Source organism: Helicoverpa zea, chromosome 25 (assembly GCF_022581195.2).
Source record: "Helicoverpa zea isolate HzStark_Cry1AcR chromosome 25, ilHelZeax1.1, whole genome shotgun sequence".
Taxonomy (NCBI): domain Eukaryota; kingdom Metazoa; phylum Arthropoda; class Insecta; order Lepidoptera; family Noctuidae; genus Helicoverpa; species Helicoverpa zea.
Genome location: NC_061476.1, coordinates 251,311 through 275,754, shown reverse-complemented (window position 1 = coordinate 275,754; position 24,444 = coordinate 251,311). Strand labels below are relative to the sequence as shown.

The 24,444-nt window shown below is 36.9% G+C and overlaps 1 protein-coding gene across 1 annotated transcript in view; it reads right to left on the bottom strand.

The window, feature by feature from the left end:
* Positions 1-525: 525 nt before the first annotated feature.
* LOC124642552 overlaps positions 526-24,444 on the bottom strand; it is a 227,667-nt gene continuing 203,748 nt past the window's right edge. The window contains exons 2-7 of the mRNA XM_047180981.1: positions 9,096-9,310; positions 8,010-8,145; positions 5,365-5,498; positions 2,283-2,485; positions 1,767-1,912; positions 526-1,364 (exon numbers count right to left, since the gene is read on the bottom strand). Coding sequence (XP_047036937.1) covers positions 1,294-1,364; positions 1,767-1,912; positions 2,283-2,485; positions 5,365-5,498; positions 8,010-8,145; positions 9,096-9,310 — 905 coding nt within the window. The 3' untranslated portion in view covers positions 526-1,293. The remainder of the gene's footprint in view (positions 1,365-1,766; positions 1,913-2,282; positions 2,486-5,364; positions 5,499-8,009; positions 8,146-9,095; positions 9,311-24,444) is intronic.

Below are 24,444 nucleotides of genomic sequence, written 5' to 3'. Positions count from 1 at the left end.
ACGGACGACGTCACACAGCCGTCCCGCTCGGCGCGACGCGACGCGTAATATCTAGTACATTACAACTGCTCAGTGTCGCGTCCCGTTCCGCCGCGCCGCGCCCGCTGTGTGCAGAGACCTTTAGTCTAGAATGTCATTTAGGCATACTAGTTAGAAACGTGTGGAATTGATTTATTATTCAAGTTCTGTTACACAAATATAGGTCAGTGTTCCAGCCACGGTTTGACTCATAGAATATTTAGACTGCCTGTAGTGGGGAACTAAATATGTTTGTAACCAACTGGTGGCAATTTAGTTTGCTAGTCTGTTTGTACGTATTTACCTGTAGAGACTAAATTGTTTTTTTTTTTTAAAGAAAATCTTGATTTTAATTTAAGTTTTCAGTCGGTCTGATGCTATATGGCTGATCTTGGAATGTGCGTACTACCATTCATACTGATTTATGAGCTCAAACAAACTATCGGCCGACTTAAAGTTTGCAGTGTCTAGTAGAAGTTAGATTGCTAGAAAATAAAACCACAAACATCAGTAACTAATGAATTTATTTACATATTCACATATAATTAAATCTGCAACATTGAAATAAGTATAATATACAATATTTCTTACTCACTAGTACAAATATTAGCTTCATTACGAGTCTATCACAACATTCAGTTTCCTTACGTAACGGTTACTGCGCGCGGTCCTTCTTACTCTTATGGCTTTATACATGTGAGTGAGCGAGACGAGAATACTCCTTTCCTGAATTGAACTAAATGGGGCTGCCAATCTGCCGTCTTAGATATCCCATAATTAAATATATTTTAATGAAGGTATAGCTTTAAGTATTCGTATATTTATAATCTTTCGCTGAATTTGTAAGCTCACCTTTGTACATTAAATATTCTACTAATTATATTTTCTTATAATTTACATTACTATCCCACCAAATTATTGACAGCCAGAATTCCCAAATGTAACTAAATCATTGTCTAACACCTCCTTCAAAACGACAATATAAAAACGCGTCCACTTCAATTGACGTCACACACTTCCTCATCTTAACCTTATTACCTAACATACGTCCAATATTCTATCCCCTAATAACCAGAGAATGATAGAATTTCGAAATTAGCTCCATACAAGTAATGTCAAACTCCTACCTATCTCCAGTAACCAAACCACAGATAGATCGAATATTGGGAACGTATAAATAAACCATAGTAATCGTTGTGCCCACTTGTGTGGGTATACCGCGCGCAGAGCGTATTAGCGAGTTTAATTGAGTGTGTGCGGCGTCGCGTGCGCCGATCATAACGTGTGCAGCAGCACTGCGCTCGCGCACAGCGATGTTAGCGCGAAGTTGTACGACACGGGAGCACCTGGAAAGAGGGTAAAGTTTAGTATGGTAGTGATTAATACATGTGGATTTGGTTTAAGCGGACTGAGTTTGGCAATGCAAGCAAAACCTCAATTTTGTTGTAAGAATCTTTAAGAAAAAACAACACTATAGCGGAGCACCCACTCGGTTAGTTCTTGAGTGTTGATTGTGTGTGGGCAGTAATTTTATTGCTAAAATGATTTCACGAGCAAAAGGTAGCAACTAATGGTAGGTAGTAACGAAATAGCAACTCTCTATTTTGAGGGGATTTTTGAAGAGTGAGAGCGATTCTGATGGTAACACGAAAAAAAGACGAGAGAGGTACCAATTATTTTAAAGACATTATAATATTATGTAGGGAAGTCTACTTCAAATTAAACAACCGTACGCTTAAACTGGTTACCTGAGGAGTCCTCCCCAGTGACGGAGGCAGGATGAGGAGCATCTTCTCTGATGAGGATGGAGTCGCCCTTCCGCGCGTAGATGTCGTAGATAGTTGCCACGCAGCTTAGAGAGAACTGCCCTGATGGCGGAGGGATCAGCGTGTATCTAGAGAAAGAACAGAAAAGAAAAGTCCAATTATGTAAAAATAACTAGACTAGTACTATTGTCCCGTTTGTATAGAAAACAATCCTACGCCGAGATGATCATAAATGATCAAGTTTGTAGCTATCCTAATTCAGAAGATTGAGAGTTCGTCATTCATACAATTCGTAAATTGTAAGGCCAGGTACCCAGGTAGAGATACAGGGGTTCAGATAAGGGGGTCAGATAAGCAGCCGCTCCATGATAAACATGCCTACTACTGGTACTCTCCTGGATCTGGTGACACTTAACGGTGACCCCAACAATGTTGGGAAAAAGTCAGGCAGATGGTGAAACGGCAGTAAAACAACTTCCTAGAACATATAATACAAACCTCAACACCTCCTTATCCTCCTTCTCAGGCTGCTTCTCATACCCGTAGTAGTTGTCCTGGTAGGCCCTGCTGAGGCTGGCGCTGGTATACGTCAGCCCCATCTTGTAGTGCTCCGCCTCCAGGATCGATATCTCCAGACGGCTGAATGCTCCCCGCTCCTTGAAGTCTAGATCCGAAGTTCGGAATGACACCGTTTCTGCTATCTGTTTGGGGAGAAAGATTGAGGATCAAAAATCGTTTATTTAAACTCGCAAAACAGCACTTTTTGAACGTCAGGAATTGACAAAAGACATCCCCAAAATGCCCACCCTTCACCTCTTCCATGTGTTTTCGCTGGGAAGAAGAAGTGGCGCAACAAACTCCCTAACAACATATGTCTGTCCGTAGGTTAGAAGAACCTTAAACACTATGATGTTACCATGTCAGTCAATTTATGTCATAAACTGGTACTTAAATGCATCAGAAAGCTAACTTTGATATAACTTAAGAGATGCCATTAAAGACGGTTGCAAAAACTTTTCTTTCACTGTTTGCTTCCACGGTAATGATTTTGATTTTTCGCATTCCATTTCCCCAACTAAGAATCTCAATACAAAACCATTCTCCTTTGTAAACATTTCCGAGCAGAAACGCTGAAAATACCTCCAACTAAAGCCAACATTAATAGGTATCTCGGTGTCCGTAGTTTTTCCACGTAGAAACTTTTATTTTTGTTTCAGTTCGTTGCAAGTTCTAAAACTATTTAGCGTGGTGTGCGGGTGGAGTGTCGCAGCCCGAGGTTTTCGCTGGAGACCACTTTAAAGCCTGGCTTTAAGGCTTAGGGAGTTAGTGCGCGTGTGAAGCTTGCCTTCAAGGGTGGCTTATCTGTGTGTCAGTTATTACAGCGGCTACTGCTACTGGATCAACTAATGGAATTTCCAGCTAACTTATGGCTGACTATTTTGTCGCTATCACTTGTCGGGGTTGATTAATTTTGATAGGTCTTACAAAAAAAACAAACAAAGAAATGAACATCATCTTCATTGACTGATTATATTATGAAGTTTCTTTAGAAGTGCACCAGAATCAAACTAGACGTAAAAAACTTTTGTTCAATCTCGTAGATAATTATTCTAAAAATCTTTTAAAGAAAAAAACTGTCCGAGAAGCTCTGCAAAAATCTTTTCGCACGTCTGAATTGGTACAAAGACAAAAGTGTAGAAAAAGCAAGTCACTGTCACATATTTCATTCTTCCGTTCGTAATCTAGCTGAAGTCACAGATTTATTTCTGAGAGAAGTGTCCTCCGAACTGTATGACATATTGCGAACATTGTCAAGTTACTGATACCACATCTAGAAAGCTTTAGTCTCAACAAAAATAATACAAGTAGGTAGAAAATCTTTACAAACGAGAGGCATAAGTACGATTACCAAGTAACGCAGCATTAAAGAATACTTGAAATCTCTCCAGATTTTTTCTGTTTGATGTCTTCTGGTAATAATACAGATTTTCAGATTTGTTGAAGTCTGAAATATTTTCAAGCTCCACTTAAGAGCTCAGCGAGGCATTTGTAAAGGTGAAAGAAATTTATTGTTGCGTGATACAAACGAATAAAGAACTATAAAGTTTTCAACGATATTTTAGAACTCTTTGAGTTATTGTTTGGCTAAACTATTTGGTTTATTTTATTGTTTAACTTTAGTGAAATAATTTCTATGTATATTTTATCGCAAAAATACACACATGACCTTTATTTCTACGTCTATTTCCATGACAACATTATGTAAAGTCCACACAACATAATGACACAAACAAACACACGGAAGATTCCGAGATCGTCCCGATACCTGACCGACGGAGGGACGCAACGACATCCTTTCTTATTAATGAATAGCAACCCATGAATAATACTCCATTGTTTTTCCTCCATTTTGAATAAAAATACAAGAGGCCAGGGCCCAGGAGCCCGGGGCCCCGTCTCGTTTCACTAAGAGATTTTTTTAATATCCGAAATATGAAGGGTTGGTAGATGGAAGATATTAATGAAATTCCGACCTTGTTTACAGAAGTTTTTCTTAGGCATCGTTCAGACCAAACATATTGTCGGCCGCTGACTGTGAGCGCGCGTTACGCAGTTTATTGCTTTTCCATATATATTGAAATTGTCGTTCACACCGAACCGACTATACGCTATTACGTCGTCTGTTGTCGCTGACTCTCAGTGGCCGATTATTTTACTACGAGACTATGCACGGCGGACGCGGATTGGCTACGCGGACGCAGTTGCCGAATAGCGCCGCTCCGCCGCTCGAGAAACATACTTCAATGAGGACAGACGTGACACGTGACACCTCGCGATATTCGACACCGAAAAGTTTATTGCAGAAGTACATTCTAGAGACTGTATTTGGAATGCGAATTCAGAAGAATCTAGTGATAGAAATTACGAAGATGCGCTTGGGAAGACATAGCATCTGTTATGTATGAAGATTGGGGGGTTCAAATACTGAGCTCTTTTATGTGTAGAATAGTCAGCCGCTCAGCGTACGCATCTAGTGTGAACCTACACGAGCCTATTCTTTTGTTCACACATGTAGCGCATCGTACGCTATAGCTTATTGTCGGTTTGGTGAGTACGCTTACTGCAGATTGAGTCGACGTTCACACTGGGGCAGACAGTGAGTATACTCACAGTAAGCGGCGGACAATACGTTTGGTGTGAACAATCCCTTAGAACTGCTCCGTTTCTGGTGTGGAAATGAATCAGTCCACGTAAAATATAGGATATAAAAAGATCATGAATGAATTCCCAAAAATATCGTGCCGGTTTATTTTGTAAAACTGATTTATTTTTAACTCGCATCCCGATGAAATTACCTCCCGCAACTGGATAAAAGGTAGTTTATATGCTTTTCCGATGTTATGAGTTATAGTTACAGCAAAATCAGGTCATCTGTTTCCGCGTGAAAAGTAACAAACATACACACACGCATACGCACTCACAAACACCTATAAATTTAGTATGATTGAATACTGTTTCTTTTGTTTTTTTCCAACTCCTCGATTCTAATTCTGTATTCGAATCTTCTGGAAGGTCTTACCTTATGATCATCCAAGATCCAAGTGATGTTGGGAGCAGGGTAGGCCTCGTCTACTGAACAGTTTGCCTTCAGTATGTCTCCGCGCGCGTAACTGCCGCGGGAGATGGACAGATGTGGCGCTCTGAAGGGCGGATCTGGGTAGGAAGAATAAATACAAATATATAAACAAATGTTTAAAATGATGGCCCTCTTCAGTAGCTACTAATGATACAAACAAACATACAGTACATAGGTTGGTTGTGGAGCGTAGTCAGTAGGTCAGAGGTGGATCTGACTAATTAAACATCCGATACACTGTATTTTGATGTTATTTTATAATTTTAAAGTCTGTTGCTGTCTGTTTCAAACGATTACAAGGGACAACGTAACGTTTTGAGTCTATTTAGCGACGATTTATTAATGTGTTTATGAGTAGATATGCAAGCTCTATGATAGTTACCGTTTGCCTTTATACCAATAATGGTACACAATTGGGGATTGACAATGGCATAAATATTTCCTTCAAAATATAAAAAAGAGTCTCTTACCAAAGAAAATATAAAAGTAAAAGTTTTTATATTGAAATCGAATTAACATTTAGAAAAGTATTTTGGCATTTACTTATAGTAACTAATAAGACTTTAACGACATTCACAAAGTCATGAAATAATTCCGTCTCAAATAATTTTGACGAAACAAAATACGGGCGTAATGTCCTCTCGGCCTTTTCAATATTCCATTTGCGTGAGATTAGAATGAATGATGACAATAATACTACTGTCGGAACTAAAATAGATCGATCAGGAAGCTATCGAGTTCACTCCAATACTCGTCAATAATATCTAGAGTTTGTCGTCCTTTGTCCTTCAAATGTTGTATAATCTTATTAAGCTGAAAACAACTTTGTATCTCAAAATAATATTACAGTTTAAATAATGTTCTTGTTGGAGGAATTAGGTTTGCAACAATATTTGATTGTGGACAAAAATAAACAAAAGTTTAAGTATCTTTGAGTTGAAATAATCCTTAAAAGTTTAAGCTCCGTGAAGTCATTAACCTTTGGCCTATCGAACCGAGAACCCTTCATGCTTTTTTTTAATATATACAACGATTACCTATAAATGTTTAGTCTAAAAAAGTATCAACAGTTAGGTTGTGGGATCTTACAATAAATATCTTAGAACGCAAAGGTCAATTTAGGCATCTATGCTAAGAGTTTTGTAAGTAACAATTATAATTACACTATTCTCAGGGCAGCCTCTAAAGTCACTACCACATACATTTCTAACAAGTCCTTATGTCCCTATGTACGCTTAAATCTTTAAATCCACGCAACAGAATTTTGATTTTCTTCAATAGATAGAGTGATTGAAGAGTAAGTTTTACACATAATGTCATCATCATCATCATCATCAGCCTATCGCAGTCCACTGCTGGACATAGGCCTCTCCAAGTGCACGCCACTGAGATCGATTTTCGGCTTCTCGCATCCAGCTCCTGCCAGCCGTCTTGCGCAAGTCATCACTCCACCGTGCCTGAGGACGTCCTACACTACGTTTGCCGAGGCGTGGTCTCCACTCTAGAACTCGTTTACCCCAACGGTTATCGGTTCTTCGGCTAATATGGCCAGCCCACTGCCACTTCAGCTTGCTGATTCGGTGGGCTATGTCGATGACCTTGGTTCTCTGACGGATTACCTCATTTCTGATGCGATCCCTCAGAGAAATGTCGAGCATAGCCCTGTCCATAGCCCGCTGAACGACTTTAAACTTGTGAACCAGCCGTACCGACAGTGTCCACGTTTCGGCTACGTAAGTCATGACAGGTAGGACGCACTGATTGAAGACTTTTGTCTTTAGGCACTGTGGGATCGACGATGTTAGGACTCGACGTAGCTTCCCAAATGCAGCCCAACCCAACTGAATTCTCCTATTCTCCTCGTCCTCAAAGTTGTTTCTACCTAACTGCAATGTCTGCCCGAGGTATACATATTTCCGAACAACTTCGAGAACGGCGCCGTGTATCGCAATCGGTTCCGGTAGAGCATGTTCATTGAACATGACCTTGGTTTTGTCCAAGTTCATCCGTAGGCCGATGCGTAGAGAAGATTCAGCCAGGTCGTTCAGCATCTGTTGTAGGTCCTGCAGCGTTTCCGCCATGATGACGATATCGTCAGCAAATCGCAAGTGCGAGATGTGTTCGCCATTGATGTTGATGCCGCGTCCTTTCCAGTTCAGCGTCTTGAACATATCCTCCATTGCATTAGTGAACAGTTTCGGGGAAATAACATCCCCTTGTCTCACTCCTCGATGCAACGGTATGGGCCTTGTTTGCTGATTCTGTACTTGGACGGACATTGTAGCGGCTTCGTAAAGACATCTCATCACTTGGATGTATCGCCAATCTACCTGACAACGCTGCAGGGACTCCAGAACAGACCAGATTTCAACCGAGTCAAAGGCCTTCTCATAGTCCACAAATGCTAGACACAGGGGCTGATTATACTCTTCGGTCTTCTGTATAATCTGCCGCACTGTGTGGATGTGGTCTATAGTGCCGTATAAGCTCCGACACATAATGTATAATAGTATAATGTAGTGTATTTAGTATCAGTATTGAACCCATGCCAAGCCGGGGCCGGTAGTAAATAATAATCGAAATCTTACCAACAACAGTGAGCGGCGCGGACCGTATGTCTGTGTGGAAGAGCGGCGCGTCTGCCGACACCTCGCACTGGTAGTCGCCGCTCAGGCGTCTGTTCAGGTTCACTATGCGGACCTGCTGGTGGTCCGACTGCGTCAGCTGGGGGGAGGAGAAGGGGTTTAATAAGGGTGAATGAAAAAACGTGGATCAAATAGGGTCTACAAACAAGTTACAAGTGAGAAAGTTCAAACAAATAGGCAATGTAAGTCTTCCAAGTGGCTAATTAGTAGGTAAGAGTTTAGGTGATCTTACAAACAATGGGCTCCAGAGATAACTTGGAATAACTTGGCATCAAGTGGCTTGAAAGCTAAACCAAAAAACCTATGAGAATAAAACTGCATTCTAACACACCATTAATGATAATAAACCAATACACAATATTGGCTATCCAGATCGCCTTAAGAATGTAATTTGATGAAAGCAAAAGAGCTATGACTTAAGCGAGATTCCTTGAATATGGAAAATAATTTGAATTAAATATGAATTCGAGCTGAAGACAGAAATATTCTGAATGTAAATTTAAATTTGAATGCAAATTCAAAACGCTTTTATATTGCTACTTTTGAAGACTGTTTATCAGACTTTAGTAAATGCCGTAATATTTGAAGGATAGCGCAGAAATAAGCATACCAAAGATATTAAGTTATCACAGTTATTCGACAAGAGATCATTATTTTCAACTTAAAACTTCACAACTACGAACATTACGTGGAAAATGATAAATACTGTGAAATGAAAACTCTACTCTTTTATGTCGGCATTAAGAGTTTCGAATTACTTGAAAATCTTGAAACTTGAATACCTTTTGATGTAAGTAAGTACAATAGATTTATCGAGCACTGAGTAGTTATTTCAAGTTATAGAATGAAACAATAAAAATCTTTGTTTAAAAGAACGAGCTAAATTCTGTGTATTTTTCTTATCAATCAACAAAAATTCGTTGAAGACAAACAATCTAAGACACTTTGTTGTAATTTGCAACAGATAATTCACACCACAATAATGTCATCTACATACACGTACAAATCATAATCTTCAACACAACTCACATCAACAGACGCCCCAGGCAATGGAAACACCATAGTAGGCGGCATCTCCCGTGGCACATATCTATAGAACTCCGTCTCTGCTCGGTACCACCTGATGGAGTACAGAGCTGCATCTTCCAGGTCGTAGGAACACCTCAGGATGGCTGACTGACCCTCGCCGGAGAGGACGGCGCGGGGCACAGAGATGGATAGGTTTCTGAGGGACCACACTCCACCTGCGAAAGAAATGGGGAATTAGGTTAATTGTGTTTGCAAAAATGGGTGGTTTTGATGGGATTTTCAACTACATAGGTTTTTGATGTAAGTAATGAAGACAATAGTAAAATTATTGATATGAACAAGAAAACTATTAAAGTTATTGTTGGAGGTGGGAGTGTTCCTAAAAGCGACAGCAATAATATCTAGACACACGGCAGTGTGTCCGCCAAGTTCGAGCAAAAAAAAGCGACACACCGGCCGTGGGTTATATTACACGAACCATTTCGGGCCAAATTCGACCCCCCTGTAACTCAAAATCTATTTTATTTACGCATATCAAATTTCTAGTATCTGTTGAGACCCCCTCACTTATCTAAAATACAAAATTTCATTAATATACCTATTGTAGATCTTGAGATATTGACGTCAGAAAACCGCAATTTTTACTATACACTCACTGACTCACTCATCAAAAACCTAGACCACTTCCAATAGTCGTATTGACTTGAAATTTGGCATGGAGGTAGGTCTTTATGTCAAGGTAAAGGGGAAAATGGTCAAGTGTGAGTCAGTTTCAAAATAATGAAGGTGTACAGTTATACCCCTAAGGAACTAAAACGAACTAAATTTATCTATATTTATATATTATATCTTCGAATGGTCGTACCGATCTGAAATTCGTTACAAAGGTTTGTATTTAGTCAAAGTAATGTAAAAATCTGAAAACGGCCAAGTGTGAGTCACTTTCGAAAATAACGAATGTGTAACTTTGATCCACGAACATAATATATGATAACATGTCATGTCAGTCAGTTCGTAAATCTAATCCATTTAGTTAATCTAGTTTATTTCTTTGTAAGAAGCATAGTGCATATTCAAAAATCTGAAAGATATTATAAATGAGACATTTCCTTAACTAAAAAAATAAAATAAACAACCTTACAAAAATAAATGAAATCCCACCCAAAACAAAAATGTGAAAGGCTGCCAAGTTCGATAATATGGGAATGCTTCGCCTATAAAAGAAGTGAGATCGGAATAAGTACCAAGTTCCATATATATACCTCAGTTAAAAATAGTTACTTTTTAATGATGTTACTTGGCAAGTTTTAATAGAAAATTATATACTTGATTCATTGCGTTTAGTACATAGGTTTATAACAAGGTGTGTGAAAACTTGCCAAGGGACATCATTAAAAAGTAACTATTTTTAACTGAGGTATGTGTATGGAACTTGGTACTTATTCAGATCTCACTTCTTTTATAGGCGAAGCATTCCCATATTATCGAACTTGGCAGCCTTTCACATTTTTGTTTTGGGTGGTTCAAATATAAATTGCATCGATATTTTTTTTGACATTGATGGTAACATAAAGTGCTTCGTTGACAAAATTGGTGTGGTTGTGATTTGTATCGGTATTTTTATTTGTGTTATTCCAAAAGGCAACTATAAAAGTGCCATGCTTCCACATCCAATTTGTGATGAAAGAGAACCCGAGCGGCAACTAACTGAGATCAATCACAATTTGCAAGTAACGTTTATTGAAACACACAACGTATTCCTTTCATACGAAAAATATATAAAATGTGTGCCTACTTAATTCTACTTCCTTTCACAAAATTTTGGGTACAGTCGGTACAAAGGAAATATCAGGTTTATAGGTCATAATGTAGCTCGGTTCTGCTGGGACTGGCCTAAAATATTATCGATAAGTAAGCAAGTAATTCTCCACTGAATTCAATTCCAAATACGTACATTTTGTTCTTCATGAAATACATTATTTCATTCTAATAGTTCTTCTAGAGAATATATTGTTCTTTACGATATGTTACGAAGATTTAGTCATTGCTAGTTAGTTTTTCTATTATACTTGAAATTAGTCTATTTGTTCGCTAAATGGGTCGAATAAAAACATGTTCTAAGAATGTAAGTAATACAGCTAAGTGGACCATTGTTGTTATTTTAGTATAACAGTAAAACAGAATGGAAAACAATTGGTTTTCACTTTCATTACGGTGTAGTATTTATTGAACTGATTGGTTGATGGCCAAACTTGGCGCATTAACAATATTGATAAGATGAGCAGTATTGTTTTATTTCTCTAACAAATCACTATTAGAATCTTTGACAGAGCCAATCATAGCTCAGTAGTCTGCAAAGATTTGAAACAATCTTATACTTAGATCAACAATTTGATATATAAAATACGGACAATACATTTTAACAAAGAATACCTATCGTTCCATATCCCATGTAGTGGCAGACATTTTTATTTACATTTATCAATGTCACGATCCAAAATACCTAAATCCTAAAAAAAGATCAATTCTTAAATCGTTCAGAATTGCGTACTTGTGAAAGTTACAGATCTGAGTCCCAGGAGTGATTCGGAAACAATATGTCTGCGGCACGGTGGCGTGTGAACATCTCCCAAAGGACTGGTCCAGGAGGATCCCAGGGCTGACAACAGTCTAGGGCCTCTTGTTTAAGGAGCTATTGAAGTACTTTTAGCTTAGGATGAAGCTATTAAGATATTAGAAGTTTACTGCAAAGTTTGGTACAATTTGACAAATGTTATGAAGACAAACTATCCGACTCTAAAATAGACCGCTCTAATAAATAACAAACAATAACTCTTGTTACTTTCCGTGAAAAGGGATTAGGAATACACGTACAAGAGCTTCCGTATTTAAATTTTGTTAGGCTTGAAATCTGAATAATCAACAAAAATAATTATTTCAAACCCTTATTAAGGTCCACACAGGCACGCGACGAGATCAAATTTGTGACAACCCAGCTTTTTACCCGATACGTTTACCGCAGTTCCTTTAATCCGGACCCTAAAGGTACCTTTTAAAACAATTTTGGCTGGCGTCATATTTCTGGCAACCCTATAAGGGTGGGGACTCAGCTGGGCGGGTGTGGTCACTAATCAGTGATACCAAGGAATAAGGGAATACAGAAGGCCTGCTAACGAGGAGACAAAAGGGCTTTATAATTCTCGACTGAGCGCATTTTTTTAAAACACGTATTTAACTCCAAACTATTTATGTATTTTTCACAATTATTGAAACTATCTTCTATACCTACTTCGACAATAATTGAAAGCCAAATTTTAAAACCGAACACCTTTATTAGTGGTCCTGGATTACCAGCAAAAAATGTCGCAGAACCAACCGACATTCTTGCATGTTTTAAGCATAATGAAAATTCCATTTAACCGGCCACGAAGATCAGGACCGAGCTTGTGGCGTTGGCAGTTTTGTTTTATATTTTTAGGGTCGGTATTAACTACAGCTAGAGGTCAACACTTGACTTCTTAAGTGAGGTCTAAGGGAAGAATGGCTCTTCTGTCGCTACCCTCACAGCGGCATACACCTGTGTCAGGAGGCTTCTCACCCTTTGAGCAAGATAACACATTGTTTGTGTGTTAGCCGCGATTGTTTTGATTTATGCCTGATACATTGCCGGCATTGTTCAGTGATTGCATTGTGGACAGCCTGCCGACGGAGTAATGGAGTTACGGCTCAATTGAATGCGATGAGCGCGTTATGCAGATTTATTGAATTACGCCCGGGTGGATTAGACAATTTTCATGCTGATTCTGTTACGAATGAGGAATTGGTTTACTTTGGTGTTCTTGTCGATGAAGGAGCTGAATTTGTGACATTTGATGTGAGAAATGTATCAATATACGGTAACTAACCCGGAACAATTTAGGGTGATTAAAACGTTATTATTCATGGTTGATGACGCTATTACTTGTGTTTATAATAGCGCGACTTTAGAACATATTTAGAACACGGATCAATTTTATTATATAATATTAGTCGGCAAGTATGAACGCTAAACCCTTCCCATTTATCATCCTGCCTAAAGTTCCCTCATCAAAAATTCAAATGAGGCTAAAGTCTAGCTTATCGCCTGCCAGAAAAACCATCATATCACCCAAACTAATTACGAACTACCCTCCATTACTTTAAAACAAATACAATTACAGAAGTTTGTCGCTTGCCCTGGATAATTTCCCAAACAATCAATTAAGGTGTGAGCATGCATAATCCTACGGTCATTAGAGGTTGTGTGTTCACAGCTGGGGAAACAGCCGCGTTGTGGTGAGACCCACCCTTAAGGGATGCGGTATTATCTCCGGAGAGTCCGATTGCTTCATTCGATAGGTTTTGTTTGGATATGATTTAAATGGATCCGATGTTAATTTTATCGATTTCGTTGTAAAAGACCAGAGGATTTTTAATGTGTCTGGAATTATGTTTACTATTAATTTATACCGTCTCTTACTCTCTATTATTTTTGAAAATATTATATTCCTTATCGAACATCATTTTTACTCTTATAGTAATTTATATACAAATTAGTAAGCCCAGTGTATGTAATACTCCTTACTCCTCACTTACTTACTTACTTAGTACTCCTTATTACATCGCTCAAAATGTCCTCGAGATGTCATCAAGAAGGTCACATTTTATATACTTTATCTTACTTACTTACATCATGTTCCACTTCGAACATTCTGGAACATTCCGAAGGGAGGCAATCATGCCAATGATAAATCAATTCAATAAGGAGGTACTTGGAACAAGACTGACGGAGTTTTTGCTCCTGTCTTGTGAAAGATAGAAAACCTTTTTCTTGTAAAACGGAAACCAATGTAATCAATCAAGTAGAATAGGAAGAAAATTAAAATTATTATTTTAAGATAATACTAGCCGCTTTTCCGTGGTTCCACCCGCGTCCCGTGAGATGTACGGCCCATATCGGGATAAAATATGCCTGTGTTACTCAGGATAAGTGTAGTTCCAACAATGAAAGAATTTTTCAAATCGGTTCAGAAGTAACGGAGCCTGTAGGGTACAAATAAACACAAAAAGAAATGTTTCCACATTATTATATAACCGTAATATAATATTAAAAAACTTCGTATAGAAAATAGGTCACCTAAAATTCACTAACACACTCAAAGGCATTCCCTCCATAAAATACCAAAATATAAACCCAAAAACGGCAAAGTTTAACCTCATAATGAAGCCTAGATATTAATAAACCCTAAATGTGTTTCATGCCAACTCCTGAATGCGAGTCGACAGAAACTCCGCCATTTGAACGGACAAACTTTTCGCGTCCGTATTAATGACAGATATAACCGTATGCTTAAATGTAATAGGCAGGGAAATTGTTGTTGATACCTTACTTACAGATAAGGAGTTAGCTAAAAGTTTAGTTAACTTTACATTCAATGTAGAAGAGAATTTAAACGATGAGGGTTTTAAGCAGATTATTAAACGAAGCTAAAGCTAAAAAGTAAGTATTAGTAAAGTCATACAGAACTCTTAAAACTTCTACGTCAAAAAGAACCGTTAGCACAATACGTAAACATCACACAAAAGGGTACAAAGATCCCTTTAATGCACCACAACGGCTTCATCATAAACATTTATTATTAGCACCAGGAGACACACACCCACACATACTCCATCAATTAGACGCTATTACGTAAATAACGCACCATTTCCAATTAAAATTGCATTAGGAAGCCCATAAAAATCCCATCACACTTCGAGAGCACAAGAAGCCTTTTAAAAAACAGTCCCCTTTCCAGATGTTCCGTCAAATTAACCCACCATGCGCGAAGCTCGTCAAATTGCGCTTTCAGTTGAAGCTAATGAATGTAATAAATGTTGGAGAGTGTTCGTGCGAGCGTCGATGTATAGCGAACATTGAGATAATGACCGCGCCTCCTCGGCAATAACTGGATGGCTTGGTAATAGTCCTATATGTCTCGCTCGCAGGATTGACACGAGGATATTTCAGTAGGAAATGTTCCCCCACTAGTTGGAAGAACAATGAAACGCTTCCATATATATTGTTTACTTTATTTACGTAGTTTATCGATAGGAAATGGCAAAACATTTCTTTTTGTAATTGGTTCAGATAGGGATAAAGAGGAATAACTGTTTTTGCGTCAGGAAATGAGACTTCATTATGCCAATTTGTGATTATATTTATATGTTTTGATACAAATCTAGGAAGAATAAAAAAACCGTCGACAGGCTTGATTTTTTCAAATAAAGAATCACCTTAAACACTTCCATTGACAAGAATTACACCCTCAATCTCCTCTTAGATCTAAACAAATGATGAACACGGTCTCCGCGTTCAATAAGACCGTTTTACGCGTCCGTGTAAACTGCGAGTATCTCGGCTCTCGGAAATGAATGCTCGCGCTCAGCCGTGGGGCGGGGGCTGGGGCTGGGGCTGGGGCCGGGGGCACGTGAGCCTCTCCGCGACGATTAGACTTACACGCCTGTTAAGTCCTCCTTACTATGTTTTCGAGAGAGTTCCGCTTCATTTGCCGCTTCAAACGATGTTTTGGAGCTCAATTCTGTGAATGTTGGGTGGGTTATGATACTTTTAGAGTTGGTAAAAATGATTCAAGGCTTAATTGGGACTTTAATTATGATAGAAACGTTTAGATTGATTAAAAAAATAGTGATTTTGAAAAAATAACTATAAATATATAAATTGTAGGCACAGTAAAAAATTTTGATTGTAACGCTACATTGAAATATTGTTGGAGTTCATAACAATGGCAACAGAGGCAGTTAGTAGCCAAACTTCTAAAAACAAAACGTTATTCTATTAATTATTCCGGTGGAAATATACGAAGCCAAACATAATTGTAATTGAAACAATGTTACACAAAAACTGACTTCTGTTTGTATCCGGGTCGGTAACTAATTGGGTCGCGGAGAGAACTTGTCGCTATGGAAAATACTGATGTAACATCTCCTTTGTTTAGATCGACAGATAACTACAATGTACACAAACATGGAAATAATAAACCAATTAGCAAAACAGAGAGTCACTATTTTCGTCCACCCAAATTCAATGATGGTAGCTTTAAAAATAGTATCACGGATGTTTGGGTGATCGAATGCATCTTTTCTAATTAGGATGTCATTACTATCAATTTTTGTTTGACATAGCATAATAAGCTAAATTCATCATCGTCCATTTTACAGTCCCATGAGTTGTTTTCTCGCGTCTCGTGGGAACTACTGCCCGTACCGGGATAAAATAGCCTATGTTATTTGGGAAGAGGGTAGCTTTCCAACAGTATTTTTTTATCGGTTCAACAGTTTTTTGAATTTATCCATTACAAACAAAATATTTTTTTACCTCTTTCTAATATTCGTTTAGATAAAGATTTCAGAGCACAGGCCTCTTCATTTAAAGGAAGAAAGAGCATAATAAGCCAATTATCTGTATAAAACCTGGCAGTAGCTGTAACAATTAGTCCACCCGGTCCATACGGTTGAACCACCCGGGTGTATCCCATTGTCGCCATTCTCCGGACTAATTAGAGCCCGGAGTCCCGGCCCGGGATTTGTTACCGTCACTTGTAATGATGTAGTCAACTTGCTCTTATTTGCTTTGCTGTCACTCTGGATAGTGATGTTAAGGTTCTAGTGATATTTAGTACTATGAGAATATTTTGAATTCTTACGCGACAGTCAGTTTTTTCACGCTATAATTGTCGAATCGATTTACATGAATTTGTCATGGAGATAGATAGTACCATTAAGACGGAGTTATGTTTACGAAGCTGTGTTTTATACGGGACGTAGGTAATTCCCTTGAGAGTATGTAAGATGTCATCAGCAGTATCTTAATATATAATTAGTTTCTTTTATGGCATAAGAAGATGACGATGAATTAATTGTTTTTTTTTTCAACTCTAACTATTTTAAAGATTTGTATAATTCATTTTTTATACACATTGGTTGAATGTAATATGCATAGTTTAACAAGAAAAAATGAAGCAGTATCTACTGCTAAATTCTTTTATTTATAGAACGCGTACAGGTCATCAGGTTCCACGGTATTACGGCAGCTTTTCAGCTTTGAAAGGGTTTTTACGCAAAAATACTACCTATGATGGAAAAATAATCGGAAAAATTCATTCATTCATTCATATTCTCAAAAGTGAACTTGTATCTCATAATTTGAATTTGGAACTATCGAATGTTCCAGATATTCGAGCTTGCATCGGCTTTTTGCGCGTTTATTTATAAAAAAGTGGAATTTTTCCGGCTTTTGAAAATAATGGCACCGTTAGCAATGTAAAATCTGTATTTTAATTAAAATAATTTTTCATCAACCCTGTTCGACATATTTATTATATTCATTTTAGAGTTTATTCTTTACAATTTTGCAGAAAATATTTAAATATTTTGAGCTATTGTGAATAGACAAGATAAACTGTTTGGAATTTTAACAATATGCTAAATAATAAAACATGGCTTTTCGATGTTTAACAATCTGTTCGAGCATTTTCGGTTATATATTTTTTTTTCAGGTTTTGTAATAGTACGTATTTTATATAATCTATTATTAAAGTAAAAGTATTTTTCTATAGAACACTGTCTTACGCTACATTTTCATTGTTCTTCAAATTATTGAACTACTTCGACAATATTTCAGATTTCAACTTTTTGCTAAGGAAACAAAATAGGGAACTTTATTAAAGTGTGAAAACAATAACTTGATTATAACAAAAGTCTTTTCAACAAAGAAAGCCAAAATAACTTTCAATTCCAGCAAAAACTCTAACATTAATATGACAAGCCTAACTTACGATATCATGTAAATATTATATACAAACAGTCAGCAATAAAAATAAGCAAATTGTCGTTCAGTATTCAGCAGTCACCACAAAATTGTGATATTTGCTCAAACAATTCCACCAAATCATTTGTTAGGAAAACACGACGAATATACATATTTTTTTGTACATATTTTATATGTTTACATAACTTGGTAATGTCATATTTATTCCTTTGGGCAAAGATTATTGATAATATATGAATGCTGAACGTCTAACCGGTGTAACGTAAATATGTGAAAAGGCCACAATACCCTCGGGTAACAAAGAATGTGCCAATCTTTATGTACCCTTTAAGTGTCAAAATCAAGAAGAAAAGATTGTTACAAGAATATTTACATTATAAGACTGGCTGGACAGCAATACTGGACGTCTTGAGAAAAGGATACCATTCTATTAACAGTAGATTTTTTTATACTTTTCCATTCTTGGGCGGTGAAGGCTCTTGTCTAGTAGCTTTGCTCGTCAACATTTGAGTACTAAAAATAGACTTCAGGATAATCAACAAAGCATGAATGAATATATTATCACTCTTAGATTTTAATTTATAGAAAAATATGCATTAAACTCACATTAAGACAGTTAATTTTCTAAAACATTTATTTTCAGCACTAATATCTTTACAAAAATAAAATCACACACACACAAGTATTTATCAGCCATGATGCGCACGTAGATGAAACAGCAAACATGCAAGAACAACATGAACTGAAACACGTGCCAGCAAGACTTCCTCATTCCTGCTAATTAATTTAATTATCCAAACTAAATTGTGAACAAACTCCACTATGCAGGTGGAATACAGGTAACATGGAGATACGAGAAAACATCTACTACATTAGCATGAGTAAGATTCATTTAACTTGTGACTTTATGACAGTTTTCGGCGTAGGATAAGATGTAAATCTTTCACACACAACACACATACACACAAAGTTTACATGGAATCCTAGACTGTATTCGAAGTAAAATCTAGAGAAAACAAACACGATATTGTCTAGAAAATTATATCAATTTATGTTCAGAACAATATCTGAATAGGCGAACTAATAATAGAACAATTAACACACCACAAACATCTGTTATCACAATGATCGGTAATTAATTTATCTCTCGACAAACTTCCTCTCCACACGAAATTTCCATCAGGTCATCTCAATCATATTTTATTGCTATACCATTAAAATCAACCTTATTGTGTTAAAGGTTGAGTTCAAATTCTATCGACCCTTGCCTAATTATGTAGGACTCACTCGTCGTGTGACGTATAGCTAGCAGATTTCAGAAGTTTGCTCATAACATTAATGAACTGTTTAACTTTGGCTAATCTGACCATTGATCTGAAACTGTGTTAGTTTTAACCCTTCGGTTAAAATTTAGGCTAAATTAAACGTTAGTTTAATGAGGATCAGTGAGGGTGGGATTAAGGGTGGTCCTAGGATAGGCCCTTGTGGAACGTATGGATAATATTTGGGAACATTTGTTTAATCTGACAGGATTTAGGTCATTGTTATTTTATTAGGTGTATCAACTTCAACGGATCCGGATCTCTATTTAGATCTCTAGTTTAATTTTGAAATAAGTTTTACATTACATTCACAGATCATCGCTTTATTTCGTTGTTGAATTTTAAAGAAACAAAATAACATCGATAGCCAACACAAGGATTGAAACTAAAAAATCTACAAAAGCCACATATAAAATAACAACACTAACAGCTAATAACAAATTAAAGAGAATTACAAAACAATAGATAAACATCCAATTACTAACAAACGAACAGACGTAAAACAAAACAGTATATTGTGAGGAGATTATTAGACTATTAATGCTTTAAGAGCCTTTGTTTAGTAGCAGACACACAGACGTATCTGCCGATTCTTTTAATAAATTGGTTCAGGTATTGTAATCAGATTACTGTATCGATAGAAGGCTTATTGAGCATGTACGAGCTAATCTCGGATAATAATATGTTAGATTGGAGATCATTATAGTAAAGGTAATTTGAGTGATGTAGTATACAGGTTCGATTTAAATTGAAAGATAAGCTAGAGGATTATGGAACATCTCAGTTTAAAAGTTAGGCATATTAAGAGTTGCAATAGACTCGTATAGTCTATTGCAACTTGTGTTTCAAAAACTGAATCAAAAATTTCATAGTCTGTAGATGCGGTTTTAATTTTATTTACCTACGGTTAGGGCTACGATATTTTTGAACTCAGTGTTCAAAATAGAGAGGTTCTCAGTTTGACCTGTATTTACCGCTCGCAGTTGACTGCTCCTGACAGAAAAGCCGCCATAGTCAAAAATTTGTGTGGATGCCATTACGTCGTTTACCAAATTTTGACATCCAAGGAAACTAAGCCTATATCAGAGAAGATATGTAGATACTCAATGAACTGGTGAGAATTCTATTAATGATAACATGCAATAGTTAATTCTATAACAACACTTGAAACACTCCAGTGCTTTGAAGTATTAAGCATTAATATCAGAGAACTCAACCCAATCATAGACAAAGTAATCGATGGGTTTCTCAAAGCCATCGACTTACTATAGACAGCCAAGCTTGGCTTCAAATTGTACGCATTAGTGCATCTCGTGGCAGATTAACGCTCTATTCAATGGATCTGAAGATCTCGAGATGCTGTGATTGAGAGCCTGTTTAGATGACGGCTTTATGCCTGTTTGATTCGGGATTAGTAACTGCTGAACCCTGTTTGGTTTGTCAAAGGTTTATAATATTGAAGCTTGTGTTGAAACCTATTCAGAGTTCTATTTGTGGTGTTGTTCAAATAAATGACTTTGACCTTTCAGTTTTAATGTCGTTGGAATGAAGGGATTTTCCTCAACTTTTTTTTGAGTTGTTCGTAGTGGATTATTTTTGATCTGATTTTGCTTTATGTTTTAGTGAATAGCTTAGGAGGCTCAAAAAAAAATTAATACGTACTGTTTTGTATTTCTACCGAAACGATCACTTCAACACACATCTCTAAAAAAACCACCGTGTATTTTAAATATTAAATAATTTAAAAAAGTTTAGGTTGGCATCAGATTTACAGCTGCATTGTTATAGGTTTTACTCTTTTCACCGTATACCAATATTAAATTATGGAAATCTCACTCGCATCATAAGTAGCTTGGTCATCATAAAAGACTACTTACTAAGTATAGGTACCTACTAATTCACAGACCTCGTATTAAATAACATTCACCAATAATGACATCAAACACAACACATAAATAATCCTCAAATACAATTACAGTTGGATCCAACAAGGATCCATCTATGCAAACATGATCCGCTCGCGTGACGTCACAGTGACGTCATTGCGGTGACGTATCAACAGCGTGTAATTGTAAGCTGCGGGTAACACAGGTGTCATCTTATTTACTTAATTGGATCTCGTGTTTGACCAGTCTAGTGATGATTGATTGCTGTTTGGGAATTTAATTGATGTTTATTCATTATGGGTTTGGAACGTGTAGCTGTTTGGCAGCGAACATCTTTGAAACCGTTGAGTGAATCGTGAGAAACTTTTGAGTATAAATGACATAAATGTGTTAAAGATTTTGGCAAACTTTATTTATTATGTTATTTAAGGACAACCAACAAATCACACACCAAAAGAAATACACTTAATCACTAACATTATTACATTCCCCAAAGTAGCCTTAATTTATTAATTAAAGACTGCAACTTAAGACTAAATCGTTCAAACACAACATCACTGTTTCAAAGATTAGTTAAAATAAATAACAGCGTGTCGAAAAATCACTGAACACTTAAAACAATTCCCAACATGATATATTTCCACACACACGAGTATCAAACACCATGTCCCAGATTCATACACACAGATACATCAAAAGCTTTACGTGAAATGCCCTCGAGTGATACAGAACGAAAAATATTAAAACCTATATTTCAAATGGACCGAAAGTCTAGAATTTTGTTTAGTAACCTGAGTGATGGGATTGCAGGCTCTCCAGATATTACAAACTGTATGTTATGTGCATTGCTGTATGTGTACCTAGGTGTATAGGTTCCGCTATGTAATGTAAGATCTTGGTTTGAAATGAAATATGAAATGTTTTACAAACGAGTCTTAGAAATGATGCTAGCTCCAAAATTATATTAGTCAAGACTTTTCAACTTAGAAATTTTCCTAAAAGGTTGAGGAAATGCTGTAATATATAATAGTAGTGATACTGATTATTGTCATAATTGTCAGTTTGACCTGCAGCTTAGATCATTCCAAATAAAAAATGTATGTACAGCAATTAATTTTGTACACCGATTTCGGTAGAACGTATGAGACAATCATAAAACACCTATTGTATCTACGCTGACAAATAATTCTCCTTCCTTTTTCATACTTTGCTCAACCCAAGACATGAGTCTTGATGAGCAAACTCCAAACACCACGCTCAGCAGTCACACTACTATACCCAAGCCAATTTTGATGCATAACAATAACACTTTCACCCACCCATAACTTCCAAAATCCAACCAGTAACACTTTAAAAGTAGAACTGCGTACAAGTCGGCATCACGCCTTTAATTGCGTCAATAACGGTCAGTCTTCCACTATGGCCGACAATGGACCATTGCGAGCCATTCCCGTACTGTTCCTGGACTATCAAATTGCCAATTTCTATTGGCGCTGCTAACGTAGCTAGTATGTAGATCCCTTTGATTAGTTCGTGATAATATATTTTTGGTGGTCTTTGGAAGTGTTTTGGGTACAAGTGGATGGAGTTTTAGATGTCTGCCTTGTTCTTGTGTTTTATGCCCTCCTGGTGTAATGTGTAGAATACTTGTCTCATCTGTCATGTACGGTTTTAATACTTTGTATTGTTAGCTAGTTAAAATAGCGGAACCCATATATCTATGGTTTTCTATGCAATACCGAGAAAAATGTAAGTAGATTAAAACCTGCAATGGACTTTTATTGGATTATCCGGTACCTATTGTATTTTTGACCAACTTTCGATGGATTCAATGGAAAAGCCAGTTTTATAAAGTTTTTTAGATTTTTGTATTCCGTTCTTTATAAGAGCGAGTCAATATGATTTTAAGACCTTTTGGAAACTAGAACCAATAGTCGATTTTCATCGGTTTACATCTACATGATACTTATATATTCAATGCAAATCACCAGTATTTTCGCTATTCAACTTTTAATAGCTCAAATGTAAACTGAGTATTATCCGTCAAAATTCCGATTTATCAAAGGGAGTTCGAAATTAGCCAAATTTTAATCCGTCGGCGGAATACTAACAAGGTGGTTAGCAAACAGCCGTGTCGGCAGCTGCTAGTGACGTACCATCCCGGGATTCTGATTTACAAGATTGATAGTTGCGATGTTATCCCGGCCCCGGAGATAGAGGAGTGATTATTTTGCGCTTCAAGTTTGTAATAGATTTATCTTGCTACAGATGATGATGATGTATGTATTATTTATTAGCTTAACAAATGTACTAAAACTGGAATAAGAAGACTAAAAACTTTTAAATCGCAACTTTATAAAATCAAAACCAACCCTAATGCGACTACTAAAGTAATAAAATAATTAGTATAGTTGCTATAACTATTATAGATAAACATGAATATTCAGTATTGCACACTAAATAGCTAAGATAAGCAACATAGCGAGTGCGGTATAATGGACGGTCTTATCGCGATCACCGATTTATTCCAGATAACCTCAGTGTATGCTTGCATTCTGATTCTATTTCCACTATGATAAGAAATTCTTGCGGTTCTCAAGAAAGATTTTTATGCATAATACAGTCATCTCTCTTAAGCTAGAGAGCTCGGCTAGCACGGAGCTGAAGTCAGTTTAATATGGAGTTATGCTGAAAAATGACGTGAGATATACGTACTCTTATAAATTATTTTGAGAAGAGCTTGAAAATAAACTTACTGAAAAGCTTAATTTTAACTTGAAAATTTAAATTAATGTGAGTCGTAAATTAGAAACTCAATAATTCATTAGAAGGTCATAAATAAATTTTAGGCAAACAAAGTGATTAAAATTGTTTTAAATACAAATTAGAAAATAATTATGATATAATATGCCAAATGATATGTGGCTGTAAAACAATCTTATGTAAATACAAAACTAAGTACACAACCAAAATGACGTATCAGCACAAATGCGTAAAACAAAGAAAAGAAACCATACCGTGTAATAAACACCCCGCATCCCGGGACACCCGCCATCCCTACCCGATAGCCATCCAACAATTATCGAACCACTGACGCCTCCCCGGGGACCTAATTCATTGGCGTCTCCGTGATCTGCTGAGCTGTGCCCCAAGATCCCGAGATACGGACCCCGGACCGCGGGATTGCGTTAAGATTGTGGCAGACCTTAATGTGATAGTAACGGATCGACTTTTTTATTTCCACCTTTTATTTTACGAAGGATAGAAGAGGTATTTTGTTTTGGAAGAGTAAT